The 25,457-nt window shown below is 45.7% G+C and overlaps 1 protein-coding gene and 1 pseudogene across 2 annotated transcripts in view; one reads left to right on the top strand and one right to left on the bottom strand.

The window, feature by feature from the left end:
* OSBPL3 (oxysterol binding protein like 3) overlaps positions 1-25,457 on the top strand; it is a 120,990-nt gene that overhangs the window by 64,075 nt on the left and 31,458 nt on the right. Inside the window, exons 10-13 of one of the 2 annotated variants that reach the window (XM_045288774.1) lie at positions 3,906-4,013; positions 12,897-13,031; positions 14,316-14,409; positions 19,649-19,899. In XM_045288774.1, the coding sequence (XP_045144709.1) occupies positions 3,906-4,013; positions 12,897-13,031; positions 14,316-14,409; positions 19,649-19,899 (588 nt within the window). The remainder of the gene's footprint in view (positions 1-3,905; positions 4,014-12,896; positions 13,032-14,315; positions 14,410-19,648; positions 19,900-25,457) is intronic. The other variant, XM_045288775.1, reaches the window with a different exon arrangement.
* Positions 8,735-10,573, bottom strand: LOC123521547 (annotated as a pseudogene).

Here is a 25,457-nt window from a genome sequence, read left to right as displayed (position 1 = left end):
CTCTGAGTTTGGTTTCCTGCTATTCAGTAGGCTGACTGCTCTCTTTCTGTAGGCCGTGTGTGTGTGTGTGTGTGTGTGTGTGTGTGTGTGTGTGTGTGTGAACATTTTTCAACCATGACAGCGTGCAGGAGATTTGTGAGCCCCAGGCTCCCCATGCTTCAGTGATTTTGAAATGATGCAGCGCAGAGCAAAATTTCAAATTCACGCTCTTATCTTCTCAACTGCAAACTGCTGGTCCTATCTGCCTTCCTTCAAAGACATGAGAGTTATTTTTTTTTAATTTACTTATATAGTAAGTAAAATAACCCCTACCCCATGGTCATGAAAAGAGAAGTCATAAGATATGTCTCAGGCTTATCATAACAATAGAAAATTGTTATCAAGTCTCAAATATTTGTTAGCAAGCTTTTCACTCACTCACTCACTCACTCACTCACTCACTCACTCACTCACTCACTCACTCACCCTGTGTTTTAAATCAATTTTGGTTCTTTCCTCAAACTCATTGGTTTCCATGGGTGCGCCCTGCCCAGGGACTCAGCTGTGAGTTGCTGAAATTGTAGTTGTTCACTCTTGATCCGGGAAGCGGAGAAATGTTGAAATAGCACTAACCTGCCTTCTGCTTATACTTTGGCATTCCTACTTTAAAAAGAGACCGAGTGTGTGTGTGTGCACAGGTGAAAGTACCATCTGAAGGTGGTGTTCAGCATCAGGCAGGGGAGAGGAATCGTGTCGTCAGGAGTAGCCCTGGTGGCACACGGGTTTCAGTGCCCAGCCACCAACCCAGTGGCATGCGGCAGACTGCCACCAGCAGGACACGGAGCCTAGGACATGCAGAGGTTGCGAGGAGTTAGAATCAACTCAGGGGCTGTGGGCTTGAGTTTTTATGGTTTGGTTGTCGGGAGCCAATTCAGCATTGAGAGACCCAGAGATTATCCATCAATTCAGATTTTCTATTACCAAGAAAAGTGATGCTCTTGGTGTAATGCGAATGATAAAATTCTTCTTAGTAGCACATATTACTGTTATAAGATACTTAAGGGATGTTCATTTAGTTAACAAGCATGCGCTCTGAAAAACAAAAGCAATCACATTGGATTCTTCCATGTTGAGGGGGTTAATATTGTCTGCACTAAACCTGTCATCTTTAATTCGGAGTTAAAAGCAGCCTCCTCCTGGATTGAAGTGGATGGTCTGCCATACACGAGGTCACAGGTTCTGAATTGATTTGAAGGAAGTGTGGTGATGGTTTTGTGTGTTGTCTAGTTTACACCCTAATGATACAAAATATTCCTCAGTGTTCCCTTTTAGTGCATTTAGAAGGTACCTCTGATGGCCCTTCCCCCAAGTTCTCCCCTTCCTCAGACCTTTTCCCTTGCAGGTCTAGCCCCACCTTGCTAAACTGCTCATCTAAGAGAGGCCATTAGGAACCATTGGACCATGTTAACCCAGGCCAGGATTTCAGAAATTTGAAGTAAACAGTTGTGTTGTCTTCATTAATGTTCTCTGTTTTATACCTCTAGGATCTAATATCCATTCCAATGACTACACAGAACCCATAGACAAAATTTGTGGTTAAGGACTTATTACGGAAGTTAACAAGTTGTAATGCCAGTGGAAAATGCTCAGGGTTGAGTTGTTTATCAGGGCATGCCACAAAGTTCTTTCAGGTCTGCTAATTAATGCCTAAAGGAGCTTATCATTCCTTTGTAAGTCTCAACCTAAAGGCATTCAGCTTAAGCTCCGTGGGTCAGCCAACCCAGTTCCCTGAATTAAGTGCACAGAACACCCCACTCCAGTGAGCCTCAGCCCAAAGGCACGCAGCTCCACTTCCATGGGTCAGCAAGCCCAGCCAATCTCCGATTAAGTGTCCAGTGGCACCCCACTCCATAAGCCAGCCTCCTACACAAACACATCCAGCTTTACTTGTTCTTTGGGTTGGGATGTCCACTCCTCCATTCATGCTGTGGCTCATGGCTCTGCTGCTGCTCCTCTGATGGTATAGCTGTCTTCTGGATCCAGGAGGTTCGCTATGCCGGGTCTCTGGTCCGAAGGATGCACTCTATTCCTGGCTCTTGCTGGTAATGAAATCCACCCCACCCCCTCACCCCGCTACCCAGGGGGTTCATTTGATACCCAACAGGAGGACATTCCAGGGAACCCTATCAGTATCTTCCCCCACCTTTCTGACCAGGCCCACGCAGAATAAGATTGTTTGGTGAAAGTTAGAGACTTTGGCTAGAAGAGCCATAGTAAATAATTCACTGACCCCACAAGAGTGATCTTTTAGCTTCTGTCAGTCACTGCCATTGAGTCTGTTTCAACGCTTAGCAATCCCATGGGACAGCCTGTGTGGGTTTCCAAGGCTGCACATCTTTATGGGAACAGAGAGCCTCCGCGTTCTCCTGCAGCGAGGCTGCTGATTTCAAACTGCTGACACTGTAGTTGGTAACCCAACTTGTCATCCACTGCGATACCAGGGCCCCTTTCTTTTAGATTCCTGAGAGAGTTCAAGGCTTGTTTTTTTTTTTTAAATAAAACGTTTTAGAGCTGCCTCAGGGCTGTCAACATGAATGTTGTTGCATCCGGTATGGCTTCCAAAAAAAGAAGCCCCTAGAACCGCACATTTTTCCCCACTTAATTGTTTTGCAAACCATTTGATGAGGACGTAATCCATGCATCACACCATCATTCATTCAGTGACATCAGGCAGTTTTGTGTAGTCGCTACCACCATCAGTTTCAAAACATGTGGGGGGCCAGATGAGGATGGCCCTACTGGTGACATTGACCAGAAGAAAGCGAGTGCCCCCTTAGGGAGTGTTAGATGCGGCTGTGGGATTCGGGGTCTTTTAAATGTTTCTTAAAACCTCTCCACAGATTCTCAGATGACCCATACCAAACGAAGTCAGAAACCTTGTTTAAGATCCAGAGAGCCGGTTAGGCAGGGCCACATCCTTCTATGCGCTCAGCAGGTAGACCGTGGGTGGATGGACCAGACTCTGCTTCTTAGAAAGAGAGTTAGGAAGTCAGACAGCTGGCTGTGTGTGTGAGGGCCCATGGAGCTGGCTGTGTGAGGATCTGGCAGATAGCCCCCTGAATGTGCCCCCTTACTGAGAGAGCAGGCGGCTATCCAGTGCGCAGGACAATCAGAGTGGAAAGGAAGCATTTTCTTTGACCTTTTAGCTACTTCCCTCCTGGCTAGGAGGTTAGGGTGGGGAATGGGACTTGTGCAGGGACGAATTATAGAGGTCCTGGGGGTCTCGTGTGTCTGCAATTCACACCTACCACCCCCAGGCCACACTCCTCTCCCCTCTCCAGGTAAGTGAACTTTTTGGTTTATTTTCGTTAAGTTTTTGTTGTTGCTTTTTACTTAAAAAAAGAAGCCCTAGTCCTGGAGAATGAATAAAACAACCACCATATTGTAAAATAGTGAAATTCATCCTCTACAAATACCTACTTTACCAGAACATTGTCTAAAGTCTAATTCAACAGATATAATAACTAAATAAGATTAAATTACCCTCCATCACAAGTGGGTAGAAGCAGCATCTTCCTTCAAGGATCAGAGAATCTTGGGATTATTAGGAAAAGAGGGAGGGTGGAGGCAGAGGAACCACTAATCCTAACAAAAAGCTATCAGGGCCTGGTTTTCCTAAATTCCTTTTCCTCTGCCTAGAAGGGAGTGGAGGGAGGAAGTGTCAGTCCTGAGTTTACGATTTCTTATCGCCCAGACCTTTGCAGACAGTTTTTGAGGAAAAATCCTGGGAAAGGCCCCTCGGAGCTACCTCCCAGAGAGAGAGCTGCATCAGGCCCACAGACCCCTCTCCTGCGAGGCCCATGCTATGCTTTTCTTCTGAAACCTCCCTTTATTAACATGGCCCCACTATTTTTAACATGTTCCAGGCCCTAGCACAAAACACAGATCTTAAAGAGCGCTTACGCAGAATCCATGCCGAATCCCTGCTCCTCGACCACCCTGCTGTTGCCAAGTTGGGTGACAGTCTGGCCGAGGTGGGTAAGGTTCCTTGTCTGTACTGTCTCTGAGCGCCGCCCCTCCTGTGACTCCCTCTGTCTGCTTGCATGACCTCCCTGTCTCATCACCCCCACCCAACCCCCAGCCCCTTCTTTGGTGCTCGGGACAGCTGTTGCAAGGATTGGGGTCTTTGGGTTCAAAGCTTCCTGGGGGCTCCTTTTCCTTCCAGAACTTTTCTCCTCTTGTATTTGTTTCTCTGTTTTCCTCCTTTCTCGCCTCCTGTCGTTATTTGGTGTTGGAGTGGGAACTGCCCAGAGACAACATTTCCTTTTCCCGGTTCTGAAGACATCTCCATGTTCCTACCAGTCATGTCCCAATGCCCACTTCCCCTGCTCCTTCGCTAAGAAGCCAGTATGGCCGTTCACACGTTGTTCCCTAAAAAGGTCTTTACTCAAGATTTGGGAAATTTACCCAAATCATTCTGTTGACTGTGTTTCTAATGAGAAATTTGATAAAACTACAAGTGGATTGCTATAAAAATAAATAAATAGGTGCAAAAGAACAAAGAAGGTTAACATTGGTTTTAGTTCATATGTTTATATGATTCAAATATGTTTAAGTTCTCCTTAACAGATTAGATTGCATTCACAATTAGAAACAAGGATCATGTTATACAAAGGGTGTGTGTGTGTAATTTTAAAACAGGGATTCCTATTGTTTCACTGTGGACCTTCGAGGTAGTGCAAATGGGTAATGAGATCAGCTGCTAACAGGAAGGTTAGACTTTTGAACCCACCCACCGCTGGAGGAAAGGCCTGGCGACTGGCTTCTGAAAAGCCAGCCACTGACAACTCCAGTCAAGCAGGGGTTTAACTCGTAAGGAACATCTGCCTCGAGCATCGTGCTCTGACAACTCCACAGTCAAGCAGGAGTTTAACTCTTAAAGAATATCTGCCTAGAGCATCGTGCTCTTTTAAGATCAAAGCAACAGCCACAATCCCCAAAGATCAGATAACCTTCAGGGTTAGTGAGTTCATTTTCATGGAGAAAGAACAACTTAGAAAGGAGGCTGAGGATGATACAACTTGAAGAATAGCATCAGTGTCACTGAATTGTACATGTAGAAACTGCTGAATAAGTGTCTGTTCTGTTGTGTACTTTCAACAGCAATAAGAGATAGATAGATAGATAGATAGATAGATAGATAGATAGATAGATAGATAGATAGATAGATGGATGTTGTTTTCTTTAAAGAAGACTGTTGAGCATAGGGACACTCTGGCACACACGAGGGCACCATGAATCACAGGAGAATTGATGGTAACTGATGGAAGTGTTTCACCTTCATCTTTCCTCCATCTTCGGGCAATAAAGTCTTAAAGAAAGTAAAGCCCTCGCGCCATACCTTCCCTGTTTAGAGAAGGTATTGTGTCAGGCAATGGGGAGATTAGAATGTGAAGCCAGTCAGTACACAGAGGAAGAGGTTCTGCCAAGAACTGGCAAGACTCCTTTTCTCTTTATGGAGGCTGGGATGGCTCTCCCTGCTCATGGGGCCCACTTTTCCAGGAGAGCAGGTTTTAATTACTTTGACCCAGACATAAACCAAACCACCCACAGGGTGAAGCATCTAGCCCTCCTGCTCTTGATGGCCTTGGATTTAGGCATGGGTAAAGATAGTCCCCCTCCAGAATCTGCACAGTCACTGCATAACAGCCCCATCACCAAGCCCAGCTTCCACTGAGAATTGACTACTGCCAGACACCTCAGTATTTACAATGTTTTAAGTTTTTTTTTCAGGCTGTATTTACCTTTAAAAATATTCCTTTGTAAACTACAGAGAGTTAAAGAGATCGGTTGACCATTTTTTGTTTTGTTTTGTTTGAAATGAGATTATGCTCTGAGTATATGCTGTGTGGCTTTTGGTGATTTAGAAAGGACAGCCAACTCCCAACTCTTTTAAGATGCACAGTTCTAGACCTAAACTCAGACGTAATGGCCCTTGAAGGCTTAAATGAGAGGAATCACCCTTGAAGGGATAAGAATAACGTCCCTCCAACTTGCACCTCCAAACGCTGCCTCTCGAACCTCAGCTCAGGGCTGGATGCCTCATTTACCGACCTCCTCTTTCAGTGCCTGTGTGCTTTCCGCGGTCGATCCTGCTTTTCACTGAGCGATTCGGGCTGGCTTCCCATTGTTGCTTCCAGGAGCGACATCAGCGAGTAAGGGTACACAGATTGCCCCAGAGCCTGGAACCTTCTCTCCGGTTTAGTTTGTCAGCTAACACCCGGGCTCCTTGCGCGCTGCTGGGAAGAACGGCTGAGGACAGGGGTCATCATGCAGTGTCTAGGACTGGCTCTCTGTCTTCACCTCTGCCAATTACTCATCTTCTGCGTTGGACCTGTGCACTTGGATTTTTTTAATGATCCTTTTATTGGGGGCTCTTACAGCCCTTCTCACAATCCACACATGCATCGTGTGCACTTGAATTCTAAAATCCTCTCTGGTCTGTCAAAGATCACCCCCACCTCCCAGGACTTCGCAAGCTCTTCTACTTCACATTCTTCAGTGTGTTATCAAGTTGCCAGTGATTAGATTAGTTTGTAATATTTTAAATTCCAGCCAAAGGGCCGAACGACTTTTGGTGTCAAAGGCTGCCGATACTACAGCTGGTTTAAGAAACTGAATAGGTAAGACCACCCAAAGAAAATGCAGACGGAGGGAACTGGCCTCCACTGCTCTCCGGCCTCCTATATTCCAGGGGTGTTCGAATACCTGTCTTCGGATATCCTGATCACGCTCCTGGGAAGTGGTGGCGGTAGCTCTGTTTTGTTCTAGTCTGGAGCTTTTTCAGTATTATAAAGGTTAACGATCATATTGTTGTTGGGTTTTGTTTTTTGATAGACTTTTCATTGTGGATGGGGTGAAGGGTTACAGAGCAGATCCTCTGATTGCCTGTTTCACCCCGTCACTGCATTCCCCCCAGTGTCTCAGCACGGATCCCACCTCCTCCCTGTTTCTGGTGTCCATTCCTCCACCTTTCCCCAAGCTTTCTGAAGGTTGTTTTTGCCCCAATGCTGCCCTTTTGATCTCAGACGGTTGGTTAGTCTAAGGTGTGGAGTAGTTTCACTTCAAGAGGCAAGGAACGGAAGCCCGGGGAAGTTAAGTCACTCTCCCCAGGACACAGCACCAGTAGGAGACCCAGCTGGGATTTAAAGCTGCATCGAATGAGCCCAAAGACCTTGTCCTCTCAACCGCCTCACACTGCTGTGTAGTCAGGCCAGGTGTGCCGGTCCAGGAAGTAAAGCCACAGTAGTTAAACCCAAGTGGCAATGGTGTGAGACGGGAACAGAATAGCCAGCTCGGAAACAAACCTTCTATGTGGAGAGGAAACAAGTAGATAGTAGAAGAGGCAGCAGAAACAAATAGGGGCCATGGGGAAGGGTCGTTCAATATATAAGGTAGGTCTGCGAAGCTGCTGTCAAAGGAGGGCAGTCCGTGAAACCCAGGAAGGTGGTGCTGGTGTGGCCATAAGCCGGTGTCATGAAGAACATTGATGGTGGCGCCCCGGGTTGCCCATACGGCCATGTCCTAGTGGCTGGGATCCACTGGTGTCCCTGCAAAGGGGCAGCTACCACGCACAAGGAGACCCAGTCTTTCGTGAGGGTTTAGAACCATAATCACCTCATGCCCACAAGGTACCCCATGGACATCCCCTTGGACAAAACTGCCATCAACAAGGTTACATTTGAGGACAGGTACCAACATAGGTGCTTCTTCCAGAAGCTGCAGTTTTAGTTCTTATTTGGTTCAATCATTTAAAGTACCAAAGTAATAGTAATAATAATGAAGATAAATTCCTTTGTCCGACTGCTGCCTGTATTAGAGTGGGAAAAAGAACAATGATGGAATCAAACATTGGATGGTCGGTGAGGGACTGAGAAACTAAAAATTGAAACTATTTGTGAAAACAAATTGTGTGTGTGTGTGTGTGTGTGTGTGTGTGTGTAAGCAGCAAATCACAAGACAGCAACATGAAATGAAATTTAAAAAGACATCGTTCTTTAAAAAGAGAGACATGCTGATGAGGGCAATGAATGTACAAATGTGCTTTACACAATTAATGTATGTATGGAGTGTGATAAGAGTTGTATGAGCCCCTAATGAAACAATTAAAAAGAGAGAGAGCGAGACATGCAGCTAGTTTCTTAACTTTTTAAATTTTGGTGTGACTATTGATTCACAAGAAGGTACTAAGATAAGAGTTGTATGAGCCTCTAATAAAATGATTTAAAAAATAAATTAATTAATTTAAAAAAAGAAAGAAAAGAAAAAAACAACCAAAAAAAAAAAAAAAAGAAGGTACTTAGAAGACAAGGCGGTTCCAGGCACCCCTCACCCATCATCCCCCATGGTTGACATCTTTGGAAAAAATACAGCTAGATTTTTAAAAAGAAAGGGAAAAAATCTGATCCTTACAAAAATTCAAATTAAAACAGATTAGCACATTTTTTTCCCTTTATAGTATTGAGTGCCATATGGGATGTAGAGAAAGCAAGGGTTTCCTTAGTTGGCACTTTAATTAGGCCATACCCCCACACACACAGCTTTAGAAATGTCAGTAATTCCATTTGTAAGGCGCAATGCTAGGGGGAAAATGAGACACAGGCAAAGACATGTTTACAGAGACGCCCATCCTCATTGCAGGTGTTGAAACACCTTCCCTTCTAACAAAGGGGAATGGTCACACTAGCGTGTGTACTCAAAACTCTGGCTCTGCATGTACAGGGAAGCCGGGGCTGGTGGAGAAGCCTGTCCCTTTGTGGCAGTGCACGAACTTCATGTTGAAGTAGGCCACCAGCACCTGCACGTGGTTACCGTTCCGCTTTACTCGCAGGCACAATGGGGAGGCGAAGGCCATGCCTTCCACCTTGCTGGTGCACAGGTCCACCTCCTTGATGATGCACCTGCTGCTTGGGGTCCACCGGGGACTCCTTGCTGGCCACATCCTTGATGCAGGATATGTGGAAGTTGTACATGTTCTCCCACCAGTAGATACTGTCCTTGTTCTGATGGCCCTTGATGACTGTCGTGTGGCTCGGTCAGGGAAGATGAGGCCGTCAAGTGCCAGCCTTGTCACAGGCCTGAAGCACAGTGTTGAGCAGGCACCTCGTAGAAGAGGCAGGAACCCATCCACTTGCGATGATGGTGCTCACCTCCTCTGCTAGCGCCCCCTTTTCCTTAATTATGGTCCCTCCATGGTCTAACTTGTTGGCTTTGACGGTCCTCGTGGCGTAATAATCCCAGTTACTGGAACATTCTATCCCAGTGACCTTGTCAGCGCCACCCTTGATGATGATCCTGCAGAGGATGCCCATGCCAGAGCCCACATCCAGCACCTCCTTGTCCTTGAAGCAGGGCTTGTGGGACAGGGAGCATTGGTACATGGAGGTGCACCCCTGTCCTTCACTCTCGCCAAGGGGATGCTAACATGCACAGGGAAGTCGAAGTACTCATCTGCATGTCCTGCCCTGGGCATTGGGTCTCTCGTTGCTCTCAGCCTGGCCACAGGAAACCTCCACGATGCAGTTTGAGACCTCCGCTCCTGTCACCTTCACCCATAGCTTCTCCTCTGGCCATCGAGAGACCCCCCTCTCCTCATTTTTTTGTCTTGAATATATTCGTTTTATCCTCAGGACACATAGTTGTTGGGGGAGGGAAATGATTATGTCACAATGTTTCTGTAAGCTTGTAAATTTAGAAATACTTAGGGGACTTCAAAAAAGTTTAGGAAAAAGTCCTGTTTTCTTCATTTTCCCCACATACTTCCTACAGCCCTCCTGTTGTGTATTTATAAAATGCTTGACAAATGTGTCAAAATGCTTAGATGGTTGTATGGTAGGATGGTGCGACTTTCCTGCTTACGTTGCTTTGTTTATTTAACGTTTTATAATGTGAAAATAGAGAGAGAGAGACTTCTGCTCAGTCCTTCCACACTTGAAGGGGAAATACTGACTTGACCGAGCAGGTGAGGGTATTCATAAATGAAGGTCTGGGTTGTGCAAGACACTGTGTTGGGTCATGGTGTTCATTGTGCTGATTCGGCTTTGCAGAAATACTTTTTTTGAAGGATCAGTCCAAGGCTGGTTCTAATGGGGTGGAAATTAAGTGTCCCATTTTTCCAAAATGCTAAAGTAAGCCATTATCCCTGATGTCAACCACCACACCTCCCCTAAGCTTTCTCCCTCAGTGGCAGGGGTCTACAATTCAGGATGGCTAGCCCCAAATGTATAGTTCAGACATCCATCTGGAAGATTCTTTTAGTTCATACCAAGCTGATCTGTTGACTCACAAGGCCTCCAACGCTGGGAGATGAGTTAGCCTAAAGCCACCAGCTGAAGTCTTAAGAACCAAGGCAAGCCCGACACGGGGTCCTGCATGCGAGGTTAAACTTTGCCAGAGTTGCTCGGCGCAGCTGCAGAGTCAAGAGCATCCAACAGTGAAAGGTCTCACTTGCTCGACAGGCAAAGGAGCACAGCAGAATCACCTCCCAAAGATGGCCACCTTGTTCCCGGGGCCAGCAGTCTTTCAGGACAGCCATTGGCACCTGATTGATGTTCATTACTGGTGACCCAGCAGCAGTATTCTGCACATGATCAGTCACAAAGATGACTTAGTGCCCACATCCACGGCTTTGCTTCTGACATCAGAAGGTTAGGGAGAGGCCACGCTGATCACTTCGGCACCTGTTAGGTCGGCCAGGTCTAGGCTTAGTTCTGTGCGCTCAGCCTCCTGCTTTTCTCAATTAAGTCAGAAGTTGACACTGTACCTCTTAAGGGACCATCTTAAGACAGCAAGTTAGTTCTTGTTTTAATATGGATGTCAAAGGTGACAGAATCTGCTGAAATTAAGTGTGGCGACTTGCATCACTCCCTTTCCTGCAGAGGGGACTCCAGATGTCATCCTGCCTCAGGAGCATAACAGCTCACTCCATAGGCTATCGGGGCTGGAGCCAGCGGGATGGAGGCCAGGAGTTACTGTGATACATCCCAACCTGGAAGACTGGCGAGAAGAGCCCTATTGTAATTAGCCACACCGCAGGTTTCCAGTAGGTCCTCGTAGGCAGTTGCTAGGGTAATGATAGCAGAAAGGGCTAGGGGCTTGCCTTATTTTCAACTTTAGCCAGCCAAGACACTCTCCTGACCCATCAGTCTAAGATAAGAGAGATACAGAGAGGGCAGGAGTGGCTGGTTATAAATGAGTGAGTAAAACCAATAAAGCAATCATTACCTTTTTATGTGGCACATCAAAGACACGGGCAATCCCATTGTGGAAATGAGCATTGCAGGCGCGCCCGTTAGTCACTGCAGTGGCCTCAGATCAATAGCCTTGGAGGAGAGAGACTTTCCCTGCAAGGTGACAGCTTGAATACTTATTTATGGATCCTCTGAGGGATCGTTGTTCGTCTAGGCAGCAATCCTACTTTGTTGAGACTGTGGGTGTTAAAGTGGGTTGTGTCATAAATCTTATTTAGAATGGAACAAAGAGAAAAGAATGCACAGCCCCAAGTGTTTCCAGTGTAAGCATTTCATAAACAGACCACTTTCCATTATTAATTATGAACCTCCCGCCCCCATGACCTCCCCTACTTAGGCATACGTTTTATGAGACTTGGGGGTAGCTCCTGAACTCAAAGAACTTCGGGGAAGGACAAAACCTCCATTAGAATTCCTTTCCCAAATGACCATGAGATTCAGTTACCAGATACACAATAACCGGGGAAGTGGCTCCTTTATCGGCCCCACAAAAGATGTGCCATTGCTGGCGATCTTGAGGCACAGCCTTCTCCTCTTTGAAGGAATTGAATCATCTTGCTTTGAATCTGTTCTTAATCCTCAAAGCCTAAGTCAAATGCCATCTCTGAAAGCCCTCCCCGAAGTAGAGTCCGTAAGCTATGAGCTTCCTATGCGATTCTGCAGCACTGGATCTAGCCCACACTGTAGTATGACGTGTTGGGTGTGGTCTCTGCACCCACTCATTCAAGTCAGAAACCTCATCCTATTCATGAGTATGTCTCTCCATGGCCAGAATAGGATATGGATGGATAAGGCATTTTCAACTTGAGCTGAATTGCATTTTCATTTGGAAATACAATAGCAAGCACACTCCTAAAGCATTTAGGTCCTTCCCCAAGGGAAAAGTTAGACCCACAGGAGTATAGCGACCTGTTCAGTGGGGTGGGGAATGAGGGCCAGGTAGGATTAGAAAGTAGTGGCATTGTGTTGTCTGGTTAGCCTTATAAAGGGAGTTGGGAATATTCTTCCCTTGCAGAGCCATTGTAGAGACAGACAGCAAGAATTTATCTTCCCATCGATAAATAATGAATCATCCCCCACCGAGGGCGCTTCTGGACCAAACATGCACCGTTGATACGCAAAGGCAGCCTGGGGACTTCTGTGGAAGCACAGGATCAGAAGGAAGCTATGTTATCTGAACCAGCCAAGCAAGGCCATGCGTGCAGTATGATTCAGAGAGAATTTTAGAATGAAAAGTGACAGCCTGCGGTGGTGGGGAATAAGAGGATATGATTCAGAGAGTGTTTGAATTTTTCTCCCCTATTTAAATAAACAAATACCGATTAGTGGGGCGGGGAGAGTCACTTTCTGCTTTGAGATGTGTTTCGTGTGTGTGTGAACTGTGGTTGGGCCTGGAAGTGAGGTGCCCATTTCTTGGAAGAGCTAATCATTTCATTGTGTTAGTGTGGGGCTGACTTCTCGGAGCGGATCCCTGCCCTGCTGGGACTTGCTTGTTTGCATGGGCCTGTGACCTTGTGTAACATGCCGCCAAATCGTGTGTTTATTTTGTTTCTCTTGAGCTTGTTGCTAAATAGGTGAGTTTATTTAACTTGTTTTCTTCCCAAATAGGAAAACTCGAGAGATGAAAACCGAGCTCTGGTTCATCAGCTTTCCAATGAGAGTAGGCGCTCCATCACTGACTCCATGTCGGAGTTTTTCGATGCACAGGAAGTTCTGTTGTCACCAAGCTCTTCTGAAAATGAGGTTTGAGCATTGATTGCAGTTGGGCGCCTTGCCATGTCTTTTGTCGCTTTGTTGCTTCCCTGGTTTAGTAAATAGTTGCTTCCCTGGGCTAGTAAATGCCCCTAGTTAGAAATGCTAACCTCAGTGCCCCTTCTCCACCATTTGCATACTGGGGATCTTTCTCAGACCTTGCACCTCAAGAATACAAGATGATTCAAAAATCTTTAAAAAGAAGGAAAAGAGTTTGTGCATGTAAAGAATGTTTGAGGCCTCCCCTCTTTTCTGTGCCTTGAATCACTATACTTCTTTTCATTGATAAGTTTGTCCTTTTGACTTTTAGCTATATGAGACTATATTTCCACTACAGGAAAAGAAATTAACATCTTCTTTTCTGTTGTTGTTCTATTTTTATAGGACACCCTATTAGGTTAAATTACATAGAAGTAGTTAGGTATATAATAATGTTTTAATTGATGCACAAGAATTGTATTTACCTCTAAAAAAAAGAAAAAAACAGCTCCTGTCAAGTTGACGCCAATTCGTAGGAAAGGGTAGAATTGCCTCAGTGGGTCTCAGAGACTGTAACTCTTTATGGGAGAAGAAAGTACAAGTGGCTGGTGGTTTTGAACTGCTAACCTGGAGGTTAAAAAGTCCAAAGTGTAACCCCTGCACCACCAAGGCTTCTCTATTGGCAGGTGTATCAGTTAGCATTCTTGCATGAAAGGATGGGCTCTTACTGTTGCCCCTTAAAATGGATAGTTAAGTGCTCAAACGCTGACTGAAAGGTTGACAGTTCAAACCTACCATGCCATCCCATGGGAGAAAGACCTGGTGGCTGCTTCTGTAAACGTGGTCGCCAAGAAAACCCTGTCGGATGGTGGTCCTCTGTCACATGCGGCCACTAGTCGCCAGAAGCAACTCCATGGCATTTAGCCACAACAAGTTTGTTTCTATTTTAATTTCCAGACAAATTCATTTCTCCTCTCACAAATAGTGCAAAGACCAATTATAGACAAATTTCAGCAAATTTTGAAAATGTCTGACGTAATAAAAAAATTTTATAGCAAGTTTTGTTTTCCTTGTGACAAGCAATCGAGAAGGTACTATTTCAAATGACAGGCACTTGCTGTGAATTCCACCACGCAGAGAGGTGGGGAGCCCTCCATGAAAACAACACTCGAGACTATGCTTCTAGATCTGTGACGTGGGATTCAAGTGATATTTGGTCCGTTTGAGAAACTGTTTTATGAACATCAGGCTCTTGATTCCTCTAACATTGATGAAAACTATTTCTTCTTTCCCTAGATTTCTGACGATGACTCATATGTCAGTGACATAAGCGATAACCTGTCCTTAGACAACCTCAGTAACGATCTAGACAATGAGAGACAGACCTTGGGTAAGATTTAAATTAGTTCATCTATGGAACTGTGGCTCTTTCTAGAAACAAATCAGCCTGTATTGAATGTCTGCTGCTAGCCAGCTCTGTACCGAGCACTGTCTCGGAGAATTTAGCCCCCACCCTTGAGGGCCCTGTCATCTAGCTGCGGACACAGCACTCGCAGGTGGAAGGTGTGTTCATTTATGCATCTGTCTACTTGTGCAAAATGTCCTTACATAAAGTGAGAGGATTCCACTTCCGTAAGTCCTTGGGCAGTCAGACATTCTCTTAGCAAGCATACTAGAATAGAACTCTTACCTGAGGGATCTAGGGTGGGGGGGAGTTTATAATTTAAGAATTTTATCAGGCTATAGTGGCACCCAAGATTCAGATTCTTCATGGTAGCATATTTGAAACCAACAAGACTAAAATGTGTGCCTTTTACCAGTTGATTCCAAGAGAGAGTTGACAACCAGGAACGCGATCAGCTCATCATGCCTTTTGTGGTTTAAAAGTGGACTTGTGGAAGTCCTTGAGCGGCACAAATAGTTAAGCACTCCACCTGTAGGGGAAAGCTGGATGATTTAAACCCACCAAGACCCCTTAGAAGACCAGGTTGGTGGTCTACTTCCAAAAGACAGCACCCTCGAAAGCCCTGTGGAGCAGACCTAGTGTGCATCCGTGGGCCGGAGGGATCGGGACTTTCTCAATGGCAGCTAACAACAGCTCCAACTATGGGGTCTGCAGACTTTCTGGTTATTCCCAACCAACTCTGAGGCACGCCTATTTAAGAAGTCCTTCAGAAGGATCTACACATTTGAGTAATTCTCTGGCACAAATCCTCTAGAATCAAATCCTCCTAGACTTGGTTCTCACTGTATCTTGGAGTCCCTAGGTTTGTCCCTGCAATGAATACCCCAAACGCCAATTTTTTTATCGAGAAGAGAAGGCCTTTGTTGGATACTTTTTCAATGCCGCATGAAATAGTGACAAGTCGGTACTGAATGCCAACCAACCTTCTCTTTAGGATCCACCATAAGGCGATAAAAGGCAGGTCATTGTAGCTATCTTCTAGGAGAGCATCCCTTCAGTACCGCAGCAGATAGTTTAAGCAGGGCTCCTCAAACTTTTTAAATGGGGCCAGTTCACTGTCCCTCAGACCCGTTGGAGGGCCGGACTATAGTTTAAAAAAAAAAAAACTGAAGAAATTTCTATGCACACTGCACATATCTTATTTTGAAGTAAAAAAACATATGGGCAAAAACACTCTGTGGGCCACATAAATGTCCTTGGCGGGCCGCATGTGGCCTGCGGGCCGTAGTTTGAGGACTCCTGGTTTAGACATCTGTAGTTTACTTAAATTCTTTCTGCAGAGATGAATCCCCCTGTGGAAAAGTCTAAGAGCCAATGGGCTGAAAGAAAAGGCTAATAATACAGTCGCGTAGCAAATCTATATGCTACTTTTTTAACTAGAAAGCAAGGAGGCAAATTAAGAAACGAAGAAGCTTCACCTACTGCCTTGGCAAAGAGGCGCACATGCTAAAATGACACTCCCCGTATGGTTGGGGCAGACTGGAAAAAGTCCTCCTTCCCTTTGAGACCTTTGGGAAGAGCCTAAAGGGAGCACAGGAATACACGGGAACTTCAGATGTCAAAGTTGGGCCATCATTGCCCTAGCTGTAACCAACACTGAGCAAATGCCAGTATTTGAATACTTCTTCACCAGTGTGTGAATACTTGAAATGGGTGTCCAGTTGACATGTTGCGAGGAGAATCATATTTCTAAAGATCAGTACTGTACTTAAAAGATTGGATATAGAAATAACCTTTGTGTTTTGACTATTACAATTTTTCCTACAAAAGGAAATACAATTGGACCAAGCCCTTGATAAATGATTATACTACAATGTCTTTGAGCACGTAGTAAGCACTATGTATTTAGGATGCTTCATGTTCATTTATTATTTTTTTAATCATGGGGCACATTACTGAAAGCCATTAAAGACCTAAATAAATGAAAAGATACTCTTGTCCGTGAATTGGACTGGACTAACTATTGTTTGAAGTGTCTGTACTAGCCAAAGTTACCTACAGATTCAATACCGTTTTTATCAAAATTTCAAGGACCTATTTGTAGAAATGGGAAAAATGAACCTCAAATTCACATGGAATCCAAAGGAACCCTGAATATTCCAAACTATATTAAAAAGGAACAAAGTTGGAAGTTTCAACACTGCCTTATTTCAAAATTTACTACGGAGCCACCATAATCAAGACAGGGTGGGTCTGGCATAAAGATAAATAAGGGAACAGAATCGAGAGTCCAGGATTAGCCCACAATCTACAGCCGCTTCATTTCCAACCAGCGTGTCAAGGCCATCCAACAAGAACAGAATAGCCCCTTCAACATATTGTGCTGCAACACTGGATCTCCACATGTAAAACAATCAGGTTGGACCCCTACGTGGTATTAAAAAATTAACTGAAATGATCAATGGCCTAAATACCAAAGCATCGTTGGATCTTCGTGACCTTGTCAGTATTATTTAGCCGGAAAAAGAAATGAAGTTTTGATGCATGCTGGGACATGGATGAAACTTGAAAAGATTATGCTGAATAAGTCAGGTACATCAGGATACATATTGTATGATTCCACTTTTATGAAATTTCTAGAATAGATGAGTGTATTGAGACAAAAGTTGGTTAGTGTGATCAGAGACTGGGAGACTGAAAGATTATAGATGGAATATTAAGCTTTCGAGGTGGTGAAAACTCTTAAAGTAATTATTTTATTTTTTAAGATCATTGGGGGCTCAACTTTTATAACAATCCATACATCAATTGTATTAAGCATATCCACAATCTATATGTTGCCATCATCATTTTCTAGACATTTACTTTCTATTTGAGCCTTTGGTATCAACTCCTCTTTTTTTCCTCCTTTACCCCCCACCCTTCCACCCTTGTGAACCCTTGTGATAAATTATAAGTTATTATTATTTTCATATCTTATACCAACTGCTGTCTCCCTTCACCCACGTTTCTGTTGTTCATCCCCCTGGGGGGAGGGGTGATTATGCATTGATCACTGTGATCCGTTCCCCCTTTCTGCCCCTTCTCCCCTCCCCTTCTCCCCACCTTCCTGGCATCGCTACTCCCATTGCTGTTCCTGAGGGCTTTATCTGACCTGGATTCCTGTTGTGAGCTCTTATCTGCACTAGTGTACATGCTCTGGTTTAGCCGAAACTGAAAGATAGGACTAGGGTCATGATAGCGGGGGAGTGAGGACGTCTCAAGGAACCAGAAGAATATAATGTGTTTCATCAGTGCTTTACTGCATGCACCCTGGTTGACTCATCCCTTCCTTGTGATCCACCTGTGAGGGGATGTCCTTTTGTCGACAGATGGGTTTGGGGTCCCTACTCCAACCCCCCTCTTGAAGTAATTAATGTCACTAAATTCTATACTTAAAATGGTGAAAAGGATAAACATTTGTTACGTACATTTAGTCACAAATTTTTTTTAAATGTATATGGTCTTTATATATTAATCCAAAGGATTTTCTCAGCAAAGTTTTTTTGGAAGCAGACTGCCAGTCAAACACCCATGGAAGCAGCAGTCAAGGAATCAAAGGGCATGTTACGTTGAGCATATTTGCTGCAAAAGACCTCCTTGCAGTGCTAAAGGACAGAGATATTGCTTTATGACTGAGCCCAGCCATGGTCTTTTCAATCGCCCCACAGTCATGGATAAGCTAGACAATAAACAAGGAAGACTGAAGCAGTAGGGAGGCGTTTGGATGATGATGTGGGTGAAGAATATTGAACGTACTGTGAACGACCAGAATGATGAACAAATCGGCCTTGGAAGGAAGGAGTCCAGCCAGGGTCCTCCATGGATCGAGGGTGGTGAGACTTTGTCTCACGTACTTTGTACATGTGATCCGGAGGCCTGGCCCCTGGATAGATCAGTTCTGCTCAGTCCAGCGGAGTTGGTGCAAAAGAAGCAGCCCTTCGGCGAGATTGACGTGGCGGTATGACAAGGGGTGCAAACACACCAGTGATGATGAAGATGGCTCAAGGCCAGGCAGTTTCCTTCCCTGGTCTGCAAGCACCTATGAGCCAGTATCAACTCCATGGCAACTAGTGACAACAACATAGAGGAACAGGAAACAGGCGGTTCAAGGGGGGGGAAAAGAGGTAGTCATGAAAGCATCCTGAAACCACACGAAGATTTCTAAAACTAAGTTAAAATAAGGAGCGAACACTGCCCACCTAGATAATAGCAACAATTGATGATAAGCTTGGGAAGCTGACTTGCGTCTGTTGCAGGTAAATGTTACACCGAGGCTGCCTTTTTGAGGACCAGCCTGATGGCATGGCCCCAAAGTCTAGCAAGGTTCATAGTCTCTGCGTGGGGATCCATGTCTTGTACTCTGATAAAACCATCAGCGCCGCCGCCAAAGGTCTAAGAGTGCGAATCATGACAGCCTCGTTCCCCTCGTAGCAGAATACCGAAACGTATGAAAAGTCAGCCGTGGATAATGGTTCACGGAAGTACGGCATGCTTGTGCAATGGGGTGTTTGCATTTTCCTGCAGAATGGTGGGTGGGAAGAATTTTAAATAATACTTAAATTGACTGGATAGACAGACTATAAGACGTATGCAGTGTGAGCTATATGGATAGAGAACAGGCTAAATGAAAATACCCTGAAAAATAAATGGCTGCTAAAGAGTCAAAACTTTTTTTGTTTTTTAAAAGCAGTTGTCTGTACACAATGGATGGATGGATGGGTTGTGATAAGAGCTGTACGAACCCCCAATAAATGATGTTTTTTAAAAAAGCAGTTGTGTGTGAAGGGTAAACTATTTGACTCCCAGTTTAAACCAGTGAATACAAAGTTGATAACCAGAAATATAACCTCGCCCCACCTAATGTACAATGAAAACTGAAAGGCATAGAAAAGCAGTTATCTGCTCTGTGCACCGACATCCGGTTTCCAGTGTGCAGAAAGTACGAGGAACGAGCTTTTGAGGGGGGACCAGCATGCCTCCTGCCACTAAGTTCCGAGAGATTTGGTGTCAGTGGCTTTCAGCACACGTAGCTGCTCAGACGTCTCTTGCTTGTTTCGGTCCTCGTCTGGACACGGAGTTCAGTTGTAAAAGTGAGTGCCAGTGGGGCGTTACGTTTTGATGGACCTATTTTTAAAAATAATAAACTAGGAACTTCATGGAGCTTTAAATCTTTCCATTTCAGGCCTTGATCTTGAAAGTGGCCAAGAAGGGAGAGCCAAAAGGAGGACGTGCCTGCCGGCCCTGTGCCCCAACACCAGTTCCATCAGCCTGTGGAACATCCTGAGGAACAACATCGGGAAGGACCTGTCCAAGGTGGCGATGCCGGTGGAGTTGAACGAGCCCCTGAACACGCTGCAGAGGCTCTGCGAGGAGCTGGAGTACAGTGAGCTTCTGGACAAGGCTGCCCAGATCCCAAACCCCCTGGAGAGGATGGTAAGAAGCCCTTGCCAAGGGCACTTCCCTGAGCCTGTCGGAGCACCCGAGGTGCCAAGATGGGCATCGGGAGAGGCGAGCTCCTCCCACTTTGCACTCCCATTGCTTCGTTTCTCGGCCCTGTCCGGGCCCTCTGCCTGACCTTTTCCGGTCACCTTGTCAGGATTTGCTGTCTGGGGGTTTCTCTGTGACAAATGGTGGCTGAGATAGTTCTGTTCTGTGGGTTGGTACGACCTCGGTCTCCCACAGCCTGCCAGGGGGTTGCCTGAAAGGCCTGGCTGGAAAACATGTCTTTAGGGCTGTCCGCGTGTTTATTTTTACTGCCCGGGGTGGACAGAATTTAATTTCTTGAACTGATTTTCTCTTTCGGGGTAAATTTCCCTTAAGAATGGTTTCTGTTTATTTTCGTAAGTGTCCCAGCAGAGCTTAGATTTGGAGGAAGTAATCACAGGGGAAGTTTCTGCATCAAAAAAAGATGTTTCTTCTTCTCCTTCTCCTGCCCAGCCTTTTATTTCTAGAGAGTAAGTTTAAGAAGAAACATTAAAAAGCAGATCCATCTTGAGTTCTCTAGTCAGGATCACTTCTAATTGCTTTTAGACGGGACTTCCACGTAGTTCTAGGATGACGGCCGTGGCGTGGTGAGCCCCCAGTCTACTCATCCAAAGTGGGTCATTTGAATCCTCCCAGAAGCCCCGTGGGAGAAGGTCTGGCAATCTGCGTCTGAAAATTCAGACGTTGGAACCCCTGACACATCTGGGGCCAGAATTGACTTGAAGGCAACAGGTTTGGTTTTTATTGGGTGTTTTTGTTTGCTTGTTTGTTCTCTATGTATTTCCCATCTTTCCCCTGCTGTGGTGGTAAGATGATATTCAAATCAGCCCCTTCTGTGACTGAGATAGTTAAGGTTTATTGTGCCAATCTGGCCAGTAAACACATGTTGGATTAACTGAAGGGTGGAGAGATGAATGGCTTGGTGAGCCTCGCTTTTCTAGTTCTCAGGTCTATTGATCTCTGATGGTCAGACCAGGGTGCAGCTGCCTTAGCCAGTTCCCTGCTTCAGCTGGCAAGGCTCACTTCCTGCGAGACATCCCAGAAGAGAAGCCACATGGACCTACTCTGATGCAGCAGACCCATGCCAGCACTGAGATGCTTATACACTCACTGATTCGGCTTTCCTCCTGCAGCCAGCATCATTGCGTGTGTTTTGTGAGATGGAGGAGGGCTTTGTAAATTGGTGTCAGACATAAGGGCTAATGTTGGACTTATGGGCTTGGACTGAACTGGGTTAAGATGCTTTCTTAATGTACACACCTGCCCTTTATATAAAACTCTCTCGTGTATATATGCGATTCAGTGGCTTTGTTTCCCTAGTTTACCCAGACTAGCACAGTGACTGACTGGTTCTTGAAAACAGAGTGTCTGTTCCTTTTTTTTTTTTTTTTGGGGGGGGGGTGCTTTAACAAATGGAAATGGACTCTCTCGAAGATTAGAAGGCCAGATGTCTAAATTCAGAGCACCATCTCTGCGGAAAGGCTTTCTTTCTCTATCAGCTCTGCAGAAAGGCCTTTGATTCTTTCAACAGCCACCAGTCCTTGTAGAATTCCATGGACCTTTGTATCAATCTTATCCCAGATCTAGGAGCTTCACAGCGTGGGAACTCCTGGTCCAAAGGACATGGTCCATACTGGTTTTCCTTTCTTTTCTTTTAATTAAAAGATCATTTTATTGGAGGCTCTTACAGCTCTTATAACAATCAGTTGTATCACACATATTTGTAGTCCTGGTGGCCCTGTGCTTCAGGCATTGGGTTTTCAGAACCACGCGGTCAGCGGTTCAAACTCACCAGCCACTCTTCAGGAGAAAGATAAGACTGTCTGCCCCATGAAGATTTATAGTCTCCGAAGCCCTGTGCAGGGTCACGCTGAGTCAGAATCAGCTAGATGGGTCCCTCTTTTGCTTCTTCAACCCCATCAAGATGAGGACTTTGTCTATGCTGGGGCCTCTATGCCTCTTTTCCCCCCTGTCCCCCCCAGGGCAGACCCCATCCCGGGCATTTGCTGAATAGATAAATTAGAATGAGTGTCGGGCGGCTCTGCTACCCTGACAGGGCTCCCTTGTAAGCTTGTAGCATGCTGACCACCTCCCATTAATAGAGGGTGCCATTATTTTCTAAAAGTGAAGCAGTCTGAAACTTTAACCCTCATTAAAACGCTACAGGAAACCCTTAGCTGAAAGGGACATCGTCCGCAGCCGTTCTGCAGTCTCTAGGGCCTTCCCATCCAAGGGCCTTCTCTTCTGGAAACTCGAGAATAAGGGCCGGATTGAAAACCATGCTGAGCTTTTCTCGTCTTCTTGGACACTCTTTCCCCAAGAGAATTTCTGCCCAGAAAAGGAAGGCAAGTAACTTCTAAAGCACAGTATTAAAAGTCCGTGTTTGTAGGTGGCTCTTTTCTTTAAGGGAAAACCAATGAACTTGGAAGGTGAGTGTTCCTGAGGGGGCTTTGTGCTCCTGGCAAGTTGGAGACCATACGACAGACCCTCAGGGTGTCCGATCAGGGGTTGGTATAGCTGACCTTGAGAAGTTTAAAGGAAGACCTCTCACCCAAGCATAGCTCTTAGGAAGGGCAAGCTCGAGCAGCAGTGGGCAGGAATTTTCCCGGTGGGCCGGGTTCACTGGGCTTTCTGCGGGTCACCCTGTGCCCTTGCATCAGTTACCTCTGGTCGCCACCCCAAAGGAGGGTGCTTCCCAGTGCTTCCCTGCTCCCTCTCCCTCAGCTGCTGTTCTGGTTTTTTGTTTTTGTTTTTTAATCATTTTATTGGGGGCTCTTATAGCTCTGATCACACAGTCCATACATGCCCCCATAGTGTCAAGCACATTTGTACATATGTTGCCATCATCATTTTCAAAACACATTTTCTTTCTACTTGAGCTCTTGGTATCACCTCATTTTCCCCTCACCCTCCCTCATGAACCCTTGATAATGTATATTTTTTTTTTCATGTCTTACACCTACTGCTGTCTCCCTTCACCCAATTTTCTGTTGTTCATCCCCCTGGGGATAGGGTTATATATCGTTCATTGTGATTGGTTCCCCCTTTCTACCCCCCTTTCCCTGACACGCCTGGTATCTCTACTCTCCCTGTTGGTCCTGAGGGATTTACCTGTCCTGGATTCCCTGTGTTGTGAGCTCTTATCTGTACTCGTGTTCATGCTCTGGTCTACCCGGAGTTGTAAGGTATAATTGGGGTCATGATAGTGGGGGGATTAAAGAACTAGAGGAAAGTTGTGTTTCATCAGTGCTATACTGCACCCTGACTAGCTCGTCTCTTCCTTGTGACCATTCCATAAGGGGGTGTCCAAGTGTCTACAGATGGACTTTGGGTCTCCACTCTGCCCTCGCCCTCATTCACATTGATATGATTTTTTGTTGTGGATCTTTGGTGCCTGTCAACACCTCATGATCACACAGGCTGGTGTGCTTCTTTCATGTGGGCTTTGTTGCTTCTCAGCTAGATGGCTGCTTGTTTATCTTCAAGCCTTTAAGACCCCAGGCACTGTATCTTTTAATAGCCAGGTACCATCTGCTTTCTTCAGTATATTTGCTTATGCACCCATTTTGTCTTCAGCAATCGTGTCGGGAAGGTGAGCATCACAGAATGGCAGGTTATTAGAACAAAGTGTTCTTGCATTGAGGAAGTACTTGGGTAGAGGCCCAATGTCCGTCTGCTACCTTAACATTTAATATATATGTACATAGATCTACTTCCCTATCATTATATGTATTTACATATGACCATTCCTGTATTTATACCTCTATAGATGTCCTTTGCCTCCTAGCTCTTTCCTCTATTTCCTTTTACTTTCCTCTTGTCCCACTATCATGTTCAGCCTTCATTACGGTTTCAGTAATTCCTCTTGGTTACATTGCCCTTTATCAAGCCCCACCAGCATCCTGTACCCCTCCTCACCATCGGTTGTAGATCACTTGTATTTCCATTGTCCTTGGGTTTGTTGGCTCTCTCCTTCCCTTCCCTTGCCTACCCTTCTCCTGTGTCCCTTTGGAACCAAACCATCTGTTGTTTTCTCCTCGGGATTGTTTATCGTGCCTATCTTATCTCGATAGACATGCAAAAACAATAACAAACACAAAAACAAAACAACAACAAAAAAGGAAAGCCTATAAATAGTTCCAGGTCTGTCTGTTGACCTTTATGAGTGTTGCCACGCCCTGCCCCCCCCCCAAGTCTATTTTTGTTATTCCTTGGGACTTCGTTGCTTTGCTCCCCTTGCTGCTCCGTTGCATGCCCCAGGGTGGGGGGTCAAATCCGGCACAATTCCCGCACTGTGTCTCCAGCTGTTGTTTTAAACTGCGGGATGAGTCAGGGTTGACTCAGCATGCCATCTGACCTTACTGAGACCTGCCTGTTCAGCAGGTAGCATGGCAGGGTGACATTCCTGGTTAGCAATGCCCTGTGAGAGAGGGAGGACACGCAGGGTTCAAGAACGACGACAGTCAGGAAGGCAGGGGCCTGCCCGGAGCTTTGTGCGTAGATGCTGACAAGCATCCAGAGCAGTCTGCCGTGTGAGGTCATTGGCTGGACTCTCCTGAGACAATACCAAAATTTTGGAGAAGGGTAAGAAAGGTGACCTCACTGGTGAACATTTAAGAAGCAGCCTTCCCTGGTTGGTGCAATAGACTGACACACTCGTCAGCGAACTGAACTGTCAGAGGGTCAAGTTCAACCAAAGGCTCCATGAAGAAAGGCGGGCAACCGAGCTTGGAAAACCCAGTCTTGAAATCCCTGTGGAAGACAGTTCCATTGTGACAAACCCGGGGTCGACACGGGTCCATGGGCCTCAACCGCCGCTAGAACGTTGTGAAGGGCAGCCAGCTTTGTTCAATCGCTCAAAACCGTCATTACATTCGATGGGAAGAGGGAACCTTGAGTTTGTTGCTCAGTATTAAAAGGTAATTTGTTCTTACCACTTGGTGTAGCGGGTTACACAGGTCAACAGTTCGAAACCACCAGCCTCTTTCTGGGAGACAATGGAGGGTTTCCAGGCTCGTGTGCAGAGTGACGGCCCCAGAAACCTCCAGGGGCCCTTCTGTCCTGCCCTCCCGAGTCTGCAGCGAGTCAGTGGCAGTGGGTTTGCATTGAGGCCATTGGGTTTAGCTCTCGTTTTTCTAATTTATGTTTGGCAAAAACAAAGAAAGAAAGGGAGACAGGAAGAGGCAGAAAGAAAAAAAGAAGGAGGGGGTGGCAGAAGGGAAAAGGAGAATGAGTGTCTTTAGAGCCTTGAGGGATAAGTGTCGGAGCGGAGCTGGCCGCCGGGCCAGGGGAGGGCTGCACACATCACGTCCTCTGCCGCAGTCCTGTTTCCCTTGGGTTGCTTGGTTGGTTTTGTTTTTCTGCCCAGAAAAAAGAAACAGAACTCGTTCAAAGGGGCCGTGATCTACCACATGGTTTGTTTCCAGGTTCAGGAAATGATTCTTGTTCTGTTTGACCCCATTGTTGCAGCCACTGTGTGGATCTATCTCATCGAGGGGTGTGTTCGT

Source organism: Echinops telfairi, unplaced genomic scaffold, assembly GCF_000313985.2.
Source record: "Echinops telfairi isolate 266 unplaced genomic scaffold, ASM31398v2 ScPeMD7_23;HRSCAF=83, whole genome shotgun sequence".
Taxonomy (NCBI): Eukaryota; Metazoa; Chordata; class Mammalia; order Afrosoricida; family Tenrecidae; genus Echinops; species Echinops telfairi.
This window is presented reverse-complemented; position numbering and strand designations above follow the sequence as displayed.